At 36.5% G+C, this 17,957-nt stretch overlaps 1 protein-coding gene across 3 annotated transcripts in view; it reads left to right on the forward strand.

Moving 5' to 3' along the window:
- COPB1 (coat protein complex I subunit beta 1) overlaps positions 1-14,245 on the forward strand; it is a 32,111-nt gene extending 17,866 nt beyond the window's left edge. For all 3 annotated transcript variants that reach the window (XM_027115302.1, XM_027115303.1, XM_027115304.1), the window contains exons 14-22: positions 710-830; positions 4,680-4,907; positions 5,053-5,232; positions 7,403-7,547; positions 8,557-8,676; positions 11,461-11,606; positions 12,219-12,308; positions 13,270-13,425; positions 13,899-14,245. In XM_027115302.1, the coding sequence (XP_026971103.1) occupies positions 710-830; positions 4,680-4,907; positions 5,053-5,232; positions 7,403-7,547; positions 8,557-8,676; positions 11,461-11,606; positions 12,219-12,308; positions 13,270-13,425; positions 13,899-13,958 (1,246 nt within the window). In that variant the 3' untranslated portion in view covers positions 13,959-14,245. The remainder of the gene's footprint in view (positions 1-709; positions 831-4,679; positions 4,908-5,052; positions 5,233-7,402; positions 7,548-8,556; positions 8,677-11,460; positions 11,607-12,218; positions 12,309-13,269; positions 13,426-13,898) is intronic.
- Positions 14,246-17,957: the final 3,712 nt, after the last annotated feature.

The following is a 17,957-nucleotide window of genomic DNA, read 5'->3' on the forward strand; positions in this document are numbered from 1 at the left end:
TTAAGTTCTTTCCCCCAGAAATTGTGTTAATAGTTTTAATCCTCTGCTCCTTATAACTGTTCTCATTGAAATAACTGTGTTCTGTTTAAACTAAAATTATTTTACTCATGTAGAAAATGCTAAGTGGAGGTAACTGATGATATTTGAGTTTTGTTGCCTTTTTGCATTTGGAAAACATATTTTGAAGATTTTCCACTTCTAATTGATGGAATAAAATTTTGATGTTTTCCTCCTTATTTTGTTCTCAATTTTATAGTGAAGTTGATGAAAATTTGCCTAAAATTTTAATGGTTACTATGTAGTAGGCATTGGGCTAAATAAAGAGTTTGTGTCATATAGTCTTTGACAGTATCCTGTTGATTAACCACATTTTATAGAGGAACTTGAGGCTTAGAGAGGTTTGCAACTTACCCAGAGGGACATAATAAATAAGTAGATAAGCTGGGGTTGTAATGTAGCTCATTGGTTTCAGTATATGCACCTTTAACCATTTTCTCTTTCCCTATTCATTTAGCTCTTTTATCATTTGAAGATAAGTGTTAAAGCCATGTGATTTTTTCTTTTTCCTTTTTCATTCTGAGAGCTAAAGAGGGAACCATAATTGAGATCCCTATCACTGAAGGGTGGCACTGAGAGTATTCAGTAGGCTTCCTTGAGTCGTTGATGGCTGAGAAGTTGGTGGCTTTCACTTTCCCTGATTGCTTTGCAGACCTCCCCTGCGAGGATTCCTTCTGGATGGAGATTTCTTTGTGGCTGCCTCGCTTGCCACAACTCTGACCAAGGTTGCCTTGCGCTATGTAGCTTTGGTTCAGGAGAAGAAAAAGCAAAATGTAAGTTCATTTATCCTACATTTACCCAACAAATGAATCTTGAGAGCTTATGCTCTAGTTGGGGAAATGGACAAAGTGATATAGCATAACATATATACAACCTAATGATTGTAAAATTGACAAAGTAATGTAATAACAATAGCACGTGATTAGTCCAGTGGAAGTGATACAAGGGTTTATGAGGTTATTTCTGCTTGCTGGGATTAGTCAGGGCCCAGTGAAGGAAATGTCTCTCCCTCCAGCATCTTCATCCTGTCAGTTACTGTCTGTTTTATCCTAGAAATGCCTCTTAAATGTATTCCCGTTTCTACAGTTCATACCTTCATCATAGCGTCTGACCATTCTGACTGTATGTTAATTTACAATAATGTACTTTCATTCCACCCAACCCCTACTACCATCCTTTGTGTTATTGTCCTATATTTTATTTCTACATGTCATGTTATCCACCCTATGATGTATTGTTGTTATTTTTGCTTTAAATAGTCAGTTGTCCTTTTAGTATATATTCCCCATTTCTTATTTATCTAGTGTCCAGACTCAGGTAGGGAAGGGGGACATACTTAGCAAGTTGTAAGAAGTTGAGAGTTGAGAACAGGTCAAAGTTCACGTACCTTCCTGGGTGGGTTTTTTTTTTGTTTTTTCATATTTTTCTTCATGGTAAAATGTACATAACATAAAATTTACCAGTTTAACTGTTTATAAATGTACAATTCAATGTCGTTAAGTATATTCAAATTGTTGTGCAGCCATTATCACTATCCCTCTCCAGAACTTTTTCATCATCCCAAACTGAAACTACCCAGCAAACAGTAACTCCCCATACTCCCTCCCCTAGCCCCTGGCAACCACCATCCTACTCCTCTCCCTCTATAAATTTGCCTATTCTACATACCTAATATAAATGGAATCATACAATATTTGTCCTTCTGTGACAGGCTTATTTCATTTAGCATGTCTTCAAGGTTCATTTGTATGGAAGCATTGTCAGAATTTCTTTCCTTTTTAAGGCTATATAATATTTTGCTGTTTCTGTATATCCATTCATCCATTATAAATGGTCAGTTTCCTTCCAAGTATTTTTTTTAATGAGAAAAAAGTTATATTTGCCCACATATTTACCACTTATGGTGCTTTTCATTCCTTTGTATAAATGCAGATTTCTATCTGATATTTTCTTTCTGCCTAAAGAACTTGTTTATTTTTATAATGTAGGTCTGCTGCTGACGAATTCTCTCAGCTTACATTTGCCTGAAAAAAATCTTTGCTTTCATTAAAAAAAAAAATCTCTGTGGTAGAATTGTGAACGTTTTTATTTTATTTTTGTTCATATCTTTTTTCACATTGCTAAAATAATGAGTGATGTATTAAAAACTAATGAGAAAAAAAATCACTCATGGTTAAAGCACCGAAGTACAAATCTTGTTAATATTGTGCTGGCGATAGATAGAAACATCAAAAGATGGAATTACATTACCAGATATAGTAACAAAAATCTTTCCTTCCTCAGAAAGAGTTCATTATGGCTTTTAATAATGATCACTTTTTCCCCTAGTAGTGATCATTTTGTGTTTTACAATACTGCAGTTTCACTTAACTTTATCCCATGTTATTCTAAACCCTTCCTAATTATAATATTTAATAGCTGCATAATAGTCGTCCATTAGATTCTTTCCTTTACTGAAACCTCCATATAATTAGACATTTTCTTTTTAGATTAGGGACTTTCAAAGGATTTTTTTTTAAATTTCCATCTTATAGATTTCCTTATAAATCCATAAATGAGGTTTAGAGGGTCGGGTAAAATTACAAGATGTTATCTCTTTTTTATTGACTAATTTTATTTATGGGCAGTAATTTACTTTGTAACTCTCTGTGGGCCATTATTTATTTATTCAGGTCTTGTCTGTTCTTTAAATTATGCTTTTTAAAAATCTCCAGCATTTTATATCTCAGTTCTGCAAGTTGGGAGACCATTTGCTGATACCTGCTTAAGAGAACTGGATTTCTGGTAACATACCTGGTTCAGCAAGTTTGTGACCTTTGGTACGTGGCAGAAGGAAGTTTGGTTGTTTATCACCATACTGGCTCTCCTTCGTTTATGCCTTTTCCGACAGTCTTCATTTTTTCATGTAGATCTGACTTTCTCTCTGGTATCATATACCTTCTGCCTAAAGATTTTGCTTTAACTTTTCTTGTAGTGCAGGTCTGTTGGCAGTTAATTCTTTTGGTTTTTGTTTGTCTGAAAAAGTCCTTCTCCTTCATTTTTGAAAGATATCTTTGCAGATGTAGCATTCTAGGTTGACAGTTTTTTTCTTTTAGTACTGTAGAGGTGTTGCTTCATTGTCTTCTGGCTTTCGGTACTATCAAGATGTAGCTCCTGTGTCTCTGTGTGGAATGTGTCCCGTTTTCTTCTGGCTTGTTTTGGATTTTCTCCTCATCACTATAATTTCAAGTTTCAGTAATTTGATTAGGATATGCTTTGGTGTGGTTTTCTTGTTTGCTTTTGGTTCATTGAGCTTCTTGGATATGTGGTTTTGTAGTTTTCATCAAATTCAGGTATTTTTTGGCCATTATTTCTTTAGCTACTTTTTTCTGTCCCCCTCCTCTTTCCCCTCCTTCTGGAGACAATATCTAGGCTCAAAGGATTATCACACTTACTCTTCTGAGGTTCTTTCCCAGGCTTCTGGTAGTTTTTTCACGTATGTATGCTGATCAATACTTAGCCAAAGACATTTTGACAAAGATATAAAGCATGTGTCAGGATAATGCTACATAAGACTAAAAAAGTAAGTCGAATTCACTGGTGGAAGACCTTGAATAGCAGGCTGAGTGATAGGGGCTTCAACATGAAGGCTGTAGGAAATCATTGAAGGTATTTGCATGTGGAGTGAAATGATTGAATAGCAGGCTGAGTGATAGGGACGTCAACATGAAGGCTGTAGGAAATCATTGAAGGTATTTGCATGTGGAGTGAAATGATTGGTGCCCAATAAAGATTAAGATAGTAGGTAATCACACTTAGCATCACCAGTAACAGGACAACCTGCCATTATGTGCCTCCTAATGCAATACAATAAGATGCAAAACATTACCTATCTTGTACTCTAACTAAAAGTGGAGAACATTCTGTAGAACAGCTAGCTTGGGCTCTTTAAAAGAAATCATTGTGATGGAAAACAACACAGAAAACCAGGGGACTGGTCTAGGTTAAAAGGGGCTAAGGAGAATAATAGTCAAATAAAATGCATGAAACTGGTCCTGGGTTAAAAAAAAAAAACATTTTGTGACAATTAGGAAGATTTAGTTCAATTTGGAGTGTAGTAGATATATTTTGGAACTGTTACATTTCTTAAGTGAGATGATGATATTATGATTATAAAGGAAACTGTCCTGATTCTTAAGAGATGTATGCTAAACGTTTATGAATTAAAGATTCTTACTTTCATATGTTAAGCCAAAAAAATAAGTGTACCTATATAGGTAGAGTAAGAAAGCAATTATAGCAGAATGTTAACAATCCGTGAAGTGTATCATTCTTTTAACTTTCCGTAGTTGGAAAGATAAAAGATAGCATTGGCCTGTGAGGGGTTAGAGTAAGAGAAAATAGTTTAAAAACCATTTCTGTCTATCAGTTAAGGGTTAATGAAGATTTTAGAGGGTGGCAGTTAGAATAGAAAGGAGGGAAAAGGGTGCAAAAAAACAGGGAGATAAAATCTAAAATATTTGAAATCTTATTCAGGTGAAGTGAAAATTAGGTTTATTTCTTGGATTGTGAGTTATAATAAAGTGACATCATTGCATTTGGAGAAGCCTGACAATAAATAAGCCATTTCTTTCCTTATCTAGTCTTTCGTTGCTGAGGCCATGTTGCTCATGGCCACTATCCTGCATTTGGGAAAATCCTCTCTTCCTAAGAAGCCAATTACAGATGATGATGTAGATCGAATTTCCCTGTGCCTCAAGGTCTTATCTGAATGCTCACCTTTAATGAATGACATTTTCAATAAGGAATGCAGACAGTCCCTTTCTCACATGTTATCTGCTAAACTTGAAGAAGAGAAATTATCCCAAAAGGTAAGGTATATATGATAAAGCCATAATAGTGCTTTTTGGTTTTATTGTTGCTGTTGGTTTTTCAGTCCTCATGTGTGAGGGCTTGTCCCTGTTGAAGGCCTATTTCCATATTAAAGAGAGATGGTATATTGTATTTTCAACACAGAAAGAATCTGAAAAGAGGAATGTGACAGTACAGCCTGATGACCCCATTTCCTTCATGCAACTAACTGCTAAGAATGAAATGAACTGCAAGGAAGATCAGTTTCAGCTGAGTTTGCTGGCAGCAATGGGTAACACACAGAGGAAAGAGGCAGCAGATCCCTTAGCATCTAAACTTAACAAGGTAACAAAATGTCAAATACACTGGCGAGTTATTTAAATTGGCTACTTAAGAAAGTAGTAATCAGGAAGTTGTTGGTCTTGCTGTTTTTTAAAGGAAAAATAACTAGTACAGCATCAGTTTTTGTCAAGTTACTCTGATTGATGGGTTCATTAAACATGAATTGAAACTCGGTGCAGCCTGATACTTTACTATATGATGGCACTGTAAGTCGCAGAGATGAGTTTTAACTTGTTCCAGTTGTGTGTCAAATTACCACAAAGTGAAACATAGCGCTGAGGGATCCTTAGTGGTTGACTAAAACTTTTAAAAGGCAGGGCACTAGCCTCTTCCCCAACACCCTGCCCTCAAGTTTCTCCTGTCCCCTGCTACTTTAAACAGGACAATTACACTTTTATAGTCTTAACATATTGAGTTCCGAATAGGATTTCATTAGGAAAATTGTTCTAATCTCTCTCTACTCAGATGTTAAATTTACAAATCTGGTTTAATCCTTCCTCCATTAGATGAGTAACATTCTCAAATTGGTTTTGTTGACCAAGATAAGATCAGTGGCAGAATAGGAACTACTGAAACACTTTTCTCCCTTAGAATTGGGAATTGATATTGACAATATTACAGTGATAAAATTTTTCAATTTATTTTTTAAAATTGTGGTAAAGTTTACATAACATCAAATTTACCCTCTTAACTATATTTAAGTGTACAGTTCAGTGGCATTAAGTATAGTCACATTATTATGCAACCATCACCACCATCTATATCCCCTGAACTTTTTTCATCTTACAAAGCTGAAACTCTATACCCATTAAACAATAATTCCCCATTCCCTTCTTCCCTCAGCCCTTGGCAACCACATTCTACTTTTTATCCCAATGAATTTGACTATTCTAGGTACCTTATGTGGAACCATACAGTATTATCCTTTTGTGATTGGTTTAGTTCACTTAGCCTAATGTCTTCAAGGTTCATCCATTTTGTAGCATGTGTCAGAATTTCTTTCCCATTTAAGGCTGGGTATACTTCACTGTGAATATATACCACGTTTTGTTTATCCATTCATCTGTTGATGGACATTTCAGTTGCTTCCACCTTTGGCTGTTGTGAATAATTCTGCCATGAATGTGGACATTCAGATATCTCTTCGAGGTTCTGCTTTCATTTCTTTTGGGTTAAACCCAGAAGTGGAATTGGTGGATCATAGTGATTCTGCTTTAATTTTTTGAGGACCACTATACTGTTTTACATAGCAGCTGCACTGTTTTACATTCCAACCTTCAATGCAGAAGGATTCTGATTTCTCCATATCCTTGCCAACACTTCCTTTTTCTTTTGTAGTAACCATCCTAGTGGATGTGAAGTGATATCTTGTTGTGGTTTTGATTTGCATTTCCCTAATGATTAGTGATGTTGGGCATCTTTTTGTGTGCTTATTGGTCATTTATATATCTTCTTTGGAGAAACGTCTATTCAAGTCCTTTGCATATTTTTTAATCTGGCTGGTTGTTTTCTTTGTGTTGAGTTGTAAGATTTCTTCATATATTCTGGATACAAGTCCCTTATCAGATGTATGATTTGCAGATATTTTCTCCCATTCTGTGGGTTGTCTTTTCACTCTGCTAATAGTGTCCTTTGATGTACAAAAGTTTGTAATTTTGATGTAGTCCAATTTACCCATGTTTTTCTCTTGTTGCTTATGTCTTTGGTGACAATATTACATTTTTAAAGTGTTATATATACTCTGGATGTTTTTTAAAAAATTTTTTTTGTTGGGGGAACATCTAAAAATTTATCTTTGTGGAATTACAGGTGTTTCTTGCTTGTAATTATTTTTCCTGAGTTTGGGTAACAGCTAGTGAGTTTAGGTGCTTAGGGATTTAACTGAAAATGTATGCAAATCTATTCAGTTCCTAAGTTAGGATAATGTTTAATGCATTTGCTGAACATATTTAACGTCTTTCTACTACTGAGCTGTAAAGTGTAGGACCTGTTATTTTTAATGTCTAAGTTTCAGTTACCATGTCTACATTACAAAACAATTTTATTATACATTTCAAATGACTGGTCTAATCTAAGCACATCTGTTAATTACCTAACAGACTTAGTCATTTGGCTAGGATATGTTTGGTTAAATTGTCTCAGTCATTTGATTATCTTTATTTTTGTTTGACAGGTCACCCAATTGACAGGTTTCTCAGACCCTGTATATGCAGAAGCTTATGTTCATGTCAACCAGTATGATATCGTCCTGGACGTACTTGTTGTGAACCAAACCAGTGATACCTTGCAGAACTGCACGTTAGAGTTAGCTACTCTGGGTGAGGAAATTTACCATAACAGAAAAATATCGTTACATAGTAAATCTTTATGACAGATTGTTAAGAGAAGTGCACAAGTCTTAGTATAAGAATTCTCTTGAGCCCTTTGTGACATTTTGAATCAAGTCTTAGTTTTACATTTTATATTTAGTCTCCTTCTACTCCAATTTTCTGAACCTTTGTGATACTGACTTTCTTATGCTTATGTTTTTGGTATTCAGTGAGCTTAATCTAGCATATGTCAGTTTTTCTAGATTAAATAAGAGCTGTTTAAGTTACAGATTTACCAAGTAGTTTTAAGTTTTAATTGCCTTAGTACCGAACTAGGTATTTTCTGAGCCCATTACTAATACATACCATGTGTGGCCAAAGTAATACATCATTATCACATTTAGCAATGTGAGATTTTTTTTTTCTTTTTCTTTATATAGACACATGAATCAGACTTTCTCTGGTCATTTATACATATGGCTTTGAAGTTGGAAAGTATAAATTGTATACAGGAACAGTGCACTGCCCCTAGGAAATTCCATATGGCTTAAACAAGAGTTAAGGGACTTTAAGAAATCAAGGGAGAACAGTTCTGCCCTGTCTTCCTCAGCATAGCTTGAGGCCTATATAAAGAACTGTTTCTAAGAATTTGCAGTCCTTTCTTCAGATTGTTTTATCTTTGTAATGGAGTGTATGGTTTAAGACTTAAGCTTTTGAGACGTCTGTATCCATTCACTGAAATAAAGCAGCATGCCCAGAGTACCCCCGCCCCGCCCCCCCCACACATGAATTAAATATAGAATTATTCTGAGAAGCCTATTACCTTTTAAAAGAAAATGTGCATTTTGATGTGAATAATAGTGTTAAATGATTTCTTTATTTTGTCCTTATATTTGAACATAACCCTTCTCTTGTTCCTTGTTTTGCTAGAAACTATTGAGCTATATACATTTTAAGGTTTTACGATTGGAGAGGTTAATATTTATGTCCTTTTAGCCATGTCTAAATTTTTTTTCAGGGGACCTGAAACTTGTGGAAAAGCCATCTCCTTTGACTCTTGCTCCACATGACTTTGCAAATATTAAAGCTAATGTGAAAGTAGCGTCAACAGAAAATGGAATAATTTTTGGCAATATAGGTAAGGAATTGTTTTATAGCATGTGATGTTTGGATACTTTATTACAGAATTTCTGTAATGAGTAGCTGTGTGACATTTCTTGAGGACAGGACTTGAATCCATTCGTGCATTCATTCATTTATGGGGCATCTGCTATGCTATTCAGTGTTGTACCGTGTTCTGGATATACAGAAATGAATCAGATAGAGTCACTGTCCTCAAACTGTCAAGCAAAAGGAGGAGACAGATAAATAATATATTAGAATACAATGTGATAATGGCTAGTTTATATACTCTGTGCTTTGGGATCATAGAGGGAAAATGCTAACAGTATAGAAGGCTTTATAAAGGAGGAAGGTATGTTATCAAAGGATAACATTTGAACTGAGTCTCAAACTGTGTATAGGCATTTGTTGCCGGGCCACCTAGGGATTAGCTTGTACAGAGGTATTAAGTCAATAAGCTTTCTTTTTTAAAAAAGCAATTTCTGGGGCTTCCTTGGTGGCGCAGTGGTTGAGAGCCCGCCTGCCGAGGCAGGGGACACGGGTTCGTGTCCCGGTCCGGGAAGATCCCACATGCCGCGGAGCGGCTGGGCCCGTGAGCCATGGCCGCTGAGCCTGCGCGTCTGGAGCCTGTGCTCCACAACAGGAGAGGCCACAGCAGTGAGAGGCCCACGTACCAAAAGAAAAAGAAGAAAAGCAATTTCTGTGGTAGGAACAAAAAAATCTCTGTCCTCAGATAGCTTCTAGTTGAGTAAGGGAAAATAGATATGTGAAGTAGATATGTATAGTACATAACAGTAAGTGCTATGAAAGAAGGCTGTGCTGGGTGAAGTGGAAGTCTATTAAGAGATTGGGTCGGTTCTCTCAGAGTGGTGGGGGGTTGGGAGGAAAGGTAAAGGAAAGGCTTTGTGGAGGAGCTGAAGCTCAAGTGGGGTTTTAAAAGATCAGTAAATGGTCTACAGATAGAGATTCAGTTAGAACAAATGCAAGTAGTTTGATATACCTGGAGTTTAGAGTGCGCTAGAGGGTGGTGGTAGAAGAGAACGAGATTGGGAAGGTTAGTGGCAGCTATATTATACTTGTCATGCTAAGAATTTCGGACTTTATCCTGGATATAGAGGGGAGCCATTGAGGAATTATTAGTGAATGAGTTACATGATTAAATATTTCTGTGGCAGCACTAAAGAAGACTGATTGGAAGAGGCAAGAAGATTAACTAGTAGACTTGCAGTAGCACAGGTGAGAGATGATGGAGAGTTTGAACCAACACAGTAGTGGCTGGGATGGAGAGAAGGGCTGAATATAATAGATACTTAAGGAGATAGAATGTCCAGGACATGGTTACTGATTGAAGAGAAAGTGGCTAGAGCAACGCTCAGATTTCCTGCTTGGGTATGTTGGGTTGGTGTTTATGTTAATCACCAAAACGGAACATAGGAGAGAAGGACAGATTTGAGAGAAATGATAAGTTAAACTTGAAGTTAAGAAATGAAGTGTCTTAAGTTATTGAAGGGCAGTTTGAGATGAGTCTGGAACTTGAACGAGAGGTCTGAAGTAGAGATGAATATTTGTTTTAAAACCATAGAAATGGAAGAAATCACCCAAAGAAGGCATAAAGAGTGAGAAGGGAGATTTGAAAACCGAATCTGAGAGAACAGCAATATTAAGAGCTGTTTGGAGTTTTTATTCAGGGTAGTATGAAAGCTGGTCAGAGAAGGAGAAGCCTGCAAAGGAAGTGTGGTTAGAGAAGCAAGGAAAAATTCTGAAGAAGTATCGGCAGCTGCAGAAGATCCCTAAAAGAAGGGCCCTTTGGATTTGACAATCAGTGATAATAAAACGTTTCTTACGACCTGTCTTGGGCAGTGGTGGTGGGTTGAAGACTGCATAGGACGTGGAGAAATAAAGATAGTGAGTGTAGGCCACTCTGAGTGTACGACCTTGGTTTTGATAAGAATGAGAGAGGGCAGTAGCCAGAAGAGGAATAAAGGATGAGGGAAGATTTTTTTTTTTGACGATGAGAGGACCTTGACTATGTTTATAAACTATAAGGGAAGAAAGTCAGTAAAGAATATGAAGGTAAAGACGAAAGAGGTAATGATTGATGGAATGACGTCCTGAACCAAAGCAGGCATCACAGATGGCAGCAAGTATGAACCTTGAAGAGCAGAGGCAATACTTGTCTGATAGGAAAGGTAAGTAGGTGAAAGTTGATTCAGAGAAAGATACATTTATTTTTAGAGGTGGGGTTGAAAATTAAAGGAACTTATTCTTGGTAACCTTAGTTTTCTCCAAAAGTAGGGTGGGGGAATGTCAAGAAAACAGGCTAAAAAAAAGGTAGGCTCCAGTCAGATTATGACTTTCTACCGTGGAAGAAACAGTTACAGAAGAAAAGGTCTTGTATCATTACGTACTATGGCTCAGCAGTATTCATCCAGAAATATTAGTTAAGCATGTGCATGAGAACACTACTACCTGTGTATCCTTCTACAGTGTCTGACACTGCAACTGCTATGTAAGCACTCACTGAGTTTGAATCCTGGCCTCCACCACTTAACCAGTTCTGTGACCTTGAGCCACTTAATTAAGTTCTCTTTGTTTTTATTTCTCTATAAGATGGAAAATAATAATACTATAACATAGGATTGATGGTCATATTAAATAGGTAATAATTTGTAAAACATAGAGCCTACTATATAATCAAAACTATTTGCTAATGTCATAGTTGTTATTTGGAAATATTAAAAATTTTTAATTAAAATTTGCCTTTGGTGATTGGGGATCTTTTTATATGTGTATATTGCAGTTTATGATGTCTCTGGAGCAGCAAGTGACAGAAATTGTGTGGTCCTCAGTGATATTCACATTGACATCATGGACTATATCCAACCTGCAACTTGCACTGATGCTGAATTCCGTCAGATGTGGGCCGAATTTGAATGGGAGAACAAAGTTAGTCCTTGGGAGATTTCCTTGAACTCCTTATGTTTCTTTTTGGCTAGTGTTGAGGGATTCTCTGATAAAATTAATCCCTCTAATAAGTGTCAGATGTGAAAAGCAAAGTCTTTCAATATCTGTGCTTACAAATTAGCTTTAACTGGAAAGCATGCAAGTGGTTTGGTTAAGTTACGGTTTTAAATTGGTGAGAGTAACAGTTCTATAATTAATCTGATTGTTCAAGACATTATAAACAATGTTCCATCCCTTGTTTGTGTGAATAGTAACTTGCCATTGAATCCAGTGTCCAGTAGAAGCTTTGCAAAGTCAGTGCCTGCTAGGGAACTTTGTTCCTGTAAGCCTTGATTTTTATTAGAAATATTTTATATACAGCATGTTGATTGTCTGTGAAGTTATCTGTATCTGAAAGTTCTGATACCAGCCTACAGTTTGTTGGATTTTGTAGATGTCATTCACTTTTTGTTGCCCACCCTTTCCACCTAAATACTTGGAAGGAGATTCTAATATGACATACGAATGATTGTCTTTTCAACCCCAAGATAAGAAATTCACAACTTTCTTAAAGTAAGAGCTATAACCTCGACTTTTTTCTCTCCCTCTGTACAGGTGACGGTTAACACAAATATAGTTGATTTAAATGACTATTTACAGCACATATTAAAGTCAACCAACATGAAATGCCTCACTCCAGAGAAGGTAAAATTTGCCCTTGTGCTTCTTAAATCTGTTAGAGAGTAAGATGGTCGATTCTTGGCTTTCTTGTATTTCCTCTAGTGTATTTTGGTATTATTTAGCCTGAGAAAAGCAGTGTCATTCTGGACTAGCTAAAAGAAGTTATCCCATAGAATGTATGAATCTGCTTACTGCTTTCTACTGGAATAGGAACAATATCTGCTTGTCCCTAGTGCAGTGACCCAACTGAATAGTCAACGTTGGTTTTTCTTTTCAGTCTTCTCCCTTTTGGCTAAAGGCTTATTCCACAATAGTTCACGATACTGGATTAGAAAATGTCCATGATCTCTTCTGTTGGCTCTGATTGTGGGTCATAATATATCTGCTCAAGTATGGAATTGTTAATGTACTTTGATTTTCTGCTATGTTTGTGTATGTATGAAAAAAGACTAGAAAGACCGACCAAAAAGTGAAGACTGCCAGGGAATTCCCAGGAATTTGTTTTTCTTTATACACTTTCTGCTAACTTTGTAATATTGATTTAATCATAAAAGAATGCTGCCATACAAGTAGGTTTTAATTCATATATTAGTCTATTGAACAAATACTCCAACAAACATTATATGCCCAATACTCTGTGAGCTGCTGGATATACAATAAAGAACAAAATAAAAACAGTCTCTTCCTTCATGGAGCTCAGGGTCTGGTATGGGAGGCAGGCAGACAGCTCTAAACAAAGAACATATAAATACAAATGAGAATAGGTGCTATTTCTTTAAAATCAGTTTTTTTGAGGTATAATATAGACGCAGTAAAGCTCACACTCTTTACATTTATAGTTCTATGAGGTCAACAAATTCACACAGTCATGTAACTACTACCACATGATAAGTCCTGTTTTAAGTGGTAATTTTCCTATGCTATTTGGTCTTGCTTATGTGTAGTTCTCTAGTAGAGTATTGAATTCATCACAAATTTCTTCCAGGCACTTTCTGGTTACTGTGGCTTTATGGCAGCCAACCTCTATGCTCGTTCCATATTTGGAGAAGACGCACTTGCAAATGTCAGCATTGAGAAGCCGATTCAACAGGGACCAGAGGCCCCTGTTACTGGCCACATAAGAATTCGTGCAAAGAGTCAGGTAACAGTTGGTTTTTTTTGAGATGGTCTCTGAACTAAATATAAAGAGAAATAATTTATGTCTCTTTATTTCTATATGTAGCATCCTCTGTCGTACCAGTGTTTCATGCATTAGATGCATGTATATTCATAATAGTAGTATCCTTGAATAGAAATATGACTTTACTTCATTAAAATAGCCCACCTTTTGGGCCACTCATTCTGTTTGTTTGCTTAAAATCAGATTAATTCCTATGGGGTGTTTGTGAAATGGGTTCTTCAGAGGTTTTTGAAATCCAAGCTACAAATCTGGTGACTATTTGTAAATCTAGCACTAAAAGTACTTAACCAAGTAAAGTTTTGGTGAGTCTCTTTTGTACATCCTTGGTTTCATTGTTGATGTGGTATCATTGCATGGAGGCTTGGTTAAGATAGAATAACCTACTGATTGTACATAGTTTCAATAATTATAAACATCTTCATTCTTTCTTATAGGGAATGGCCTTAAGTCTTGGAGATAAAATCAACTTGTCTCAGAAGAAAACTAGTATATAAGAATAAACAAAAAAGTCCTTGCAGCTTTACAGTTAAAATTTAGGTATGGGCTTACTGGACTCCAACATATTTTGTACTCTTTTGTGCTTTATGTTATATAGAATCTGAGTTCATGCTGAATGCATTCCAGCCAATAATTTATCGCCTTTCCCTTAAATCAAGATTGATTTTAAAATTATAGTTTGTCTTTTGTCTTAACAGTTCTGAATGTTGTCCTCAAAGTATATAATGTTTCTCACATGTATCAAGACCATTTTCACAGTACAATAAACAGATCTATTCCTAAATCTTTTGTTTTATAAATAAATGTGTTATTACGTAGTTTTAGTTATGAATTAGTTATAAATTTAATTTAGTTATAAATTTAAATTGCTGTTTGAGTCGTGAATATATGAACTTTATTAAGAGAATTTACAAATGCGGTGATATGAAATGAGATAGGCCTTGATTTACTTGACTGATTTTTACTAATTTAATATTTTATTTTTACTAATTTAATATTCTAACATCAGCATCTGTAAGAATGCCTTATCATGTTCTAAAGGGCTTTTCTCTGAAATTTAGGTCCAGGAAGATGGTATCAAATACCTTGAGAAAACAGGTCCATCTTCATTTTAAAAGAGTACTATGAACTCTGACTAAAATAAACACACTATTAATTATCCTGAATCATAATGAAAAGTAGATAATCTGAAATAGATTTTTTAATCATTCACCTTTAGCTTTGGGTATTCTTTTATATTTGTTAGGAATTAAATTGATTCCAACCAGTTACTTGAGCTGCACTGGGAGGATTCAAAAAGCTGTCCTGTTTCCATGTTGCCTCTATGCCTCACTCCCTCCTCCCCTTTTCCTCACTTTACACTAGGGCTGGGCACCATCCCAATATGATTCCAAATGCCTTTCTGAGCTGAGTTCCCTAGGGTCAGATTGTGCTGTTCTTTTGGCCCTTGCTTTCCTTGGGGATGACTGAGGTAGTCTGCTCTTTTAGCTAAGTCTGAACACTAAACTATTATACTTTGTCTTCCAGCTAGGATTCAGGCTGCATTCAGGATGAGTCCGTAGATAAGGTCTGTGAAGGAGTGAAAGCAGCATCTCCTATTTCAGCACTTAAGTGAGAATGGAATGATTTGTTTGGCGTGTGAAGGAGATTGATACCTTGTATGATGTCAGAAACTTTGAAGCCACTTGCTTTTCTAATCAGAGAGAACCAGAGGACTATAGGGCATTTGAGATTCCAGAGCACTGAGATCTGAAAGGAAAGTCAGTGGCTACCAAATGGGCAAGATACTAGGAATGCTGGAAGGGGATCAGTTTGATGCAAAGTCAAGGGTTGGAGATTTGTGATGAGAGCAGAGGAACTGATGCAACTTTGGATTAGATCATTTCCCAAGTTCTGTTCCACTGAGCATAGCTTCCTTGATGTCATTAGATATTATGAGAGAAAAGGGATTCCATAGTTAAGTAACTTTGGGAAAAACTTTATACTGTCCTGTACCAGAGATTCACTGTGCACATTAGCATACTAAAAATTTTGAGAGGCACTTGAGTAAAGAGAGCAGATTAGTTTGGTTTAACCCAGCATATCTTAATCTTACATAACCGGGGAATCCTTTTTCCATAGAACACCTGTTGACAATACGTAAGGCAGGAAAAGCAGCTTAGCGCATTAAACATTTTGGTTTTGTATTCACAATCAACCATTACTGCATTTTAAATCCCAAGGATGTATGCCTCTGTATGTCCTAGAATATATCTCTTTTTATACTCTCAGAAAATTCCCTGCTTAACGTTCTGGCCATTTTTGTTCGGATCAGATTGGCTCACATTGCCATTTTCTTAAATTCGTAAATAAGGAGAACAAAGAGAAAAAAGTTAAAACAGTTGTTTCATTAGCATTTTATTAGCTTTGTACACTTGCTAAATGTAAACTGAGTGAGATAGCAGCGCTGTTTAGAAAAGCTGTTTACACTGCTCCTTTAATAGGGATCTAAAATACATTTTATGTGCTCACATTACAAAATATCCTATAATTAGGACCATGATGTCTAGTAAGAGAATAAACACAGTATCTGGCACCAAGTAAGGGCTAAATATGTAAATGTATTGAATGAAAAACTAAATCTTACAAGAAAATTAAATGGCCCTTATATTTTGCTGTCTTGACACTAGAGGGAGCCATATGCAGTTACTTTCATTTTGGGATTAGAAGTGATTGGAGTTTATAGAGGTATTTTTATAAGGAGAAAAAACAATATAATTTTTTATTAGCAAGGAGATTGATATTAGTGATATTTTGCTAGCTGTGAGAAACTTTTCCACATGATTTATAAATAATACAGGAGACAGGAATTCACTTCAGGATATCTACAAAGACAAGAAAACCAAAATATTTTTTAAAATTCAAATATTATCAAGTGTGAAATATCTGTGCTATGTATTGGATAAAGTAAGTGGTTCTACTGGTGACCTTTTCCTTCCACACTGGTAAATGTCCTTAGTCAGCTAATTATTTATAGCCTTTCCCTTAAACCAAGATTGGGTTTAAAATTATAGTTATTTTGCCCTAACAGTTCTGAGTGCTGTCCTCAAAGTAGGGTCAGGCATATCAGCTCCCTGCCTTACTGCCCTCTCAATGTTATCTGTTCCCACCCCCCGCCCCGAACTCTACTCTCCACCCCCAGGAATCTCAGGAGCCTGAAGAGGTAGCCGCGTATAGTGCAGAAGTTCAGTTTAGAATCAGAAAAGTGTACAGTCCTGTCTGAACTTACTTGCTGTGTGGTCTAAGACAATGGTAAGTAGCTGATTTATTGAGTGCTTACGTGTGCCAGGCATAACCCTGAGTGCTTTTTCCATGGCATATATAATCCTCCCAATGACTCTCACCAGGCAAATACTATTAATATCATCATTTACAGATGATGACTACAGTCGTAAGAGAGGGTGTTACTTCTTATCAATTAAGGCTTAATATTAAGAGTTGAACTCAGATATAAAGCCAGGGTTTTATATCCGACATGAAAGCCTTGCAATTAGTAATTCATTGACACTACTGCTTCATCTCTTTGTGCCTCAGTGTCCTCATTTGTGAGGTGCTTAGAATGTCTGCTTCATAGAATTGATGTGAGGGATGAAATGATATAATGTATTTATGATGAATGTTTGGCACATGATAGATGCTAATCAATAAGTGTTCATTCTATTTCTTTCCCCATTCTCCTTACTTACGCTGCAGAGAAGACGGAAACCTATTGACATGATCTTCATACCTCCCTCAGAATTTAGGTCCTAATTTTACACTACTTGAATACTTTGTTTGTTTTTTTGCGGTACGCGGGCCTCTCACTGTTGTGGCCTCTCCCGTTGCGGAGCACAGGCTCTGGACGCGCAGGCTCAGTAGCCATGGGTCACGGCCGCATGTGGGATCCTCCCGGACCGGGGCACGAACCCACATCCCCTGCATCGGCAGGCGGACTCTCAACCACTGCGCCACCAGGGAAGCCCTGTTTTTGTTTTTAACACCAGAAACTTACTTAAAAGAAGCTTTATTTCTCAAGAATTCTTTATAACAGTATCATGTCAGGTTTTAACTAATTTTAACACTTTTGCTTATAAACTGTTGTTGTCACAGCTAAATGTAACTGTCACAACCCATATACCTCATATCATGGGTGGTCTGTGATGAACATACTGTTTTTATTTGCTTTCAGGATGACAATCGAATGACTGATTCTTTAACAACTGAGTATAGAAATATGTGCAGCCAGATTACAGAAACAATGTAATATTTAGAGTTGCTCACTTAGATCAAAAGTCACTTCTAGTAATTGACCACTTTCTCTTTATTTTCTCTGTCTCTGGCATGGCAGAATCTTTTTGATTAAGAAGTTAGTTAGGGCTTCCCTGGTGGCGCAGTGGTTGAGAGTCCACCTGCCAATGCAGGGGATGCGGGTTCGTGCCCCGGTCTGGGAGGATCCCACATGCCATGGAGCGGCTGGG

Source organism: Aethalodelphis obliquidens, unplaced genomic scaffold (assembly GCF_003676395.1).
Source record: "Aethalodelphis obliquidens isolate GAN/ISIS:26980383/991018 unplaced genomic scaffold, ASM367639v1 scaffold14, whole genome shotgun sequence".
In the NCBI taxonomy this organism is placed as follows: domain Eukaryota; kingdom Metazoa; phylum Chordata; class Mammalia; order Artiodactyla; family Delphinidae; genus Aethalodelphis; species Aethalodelphis obliquidens.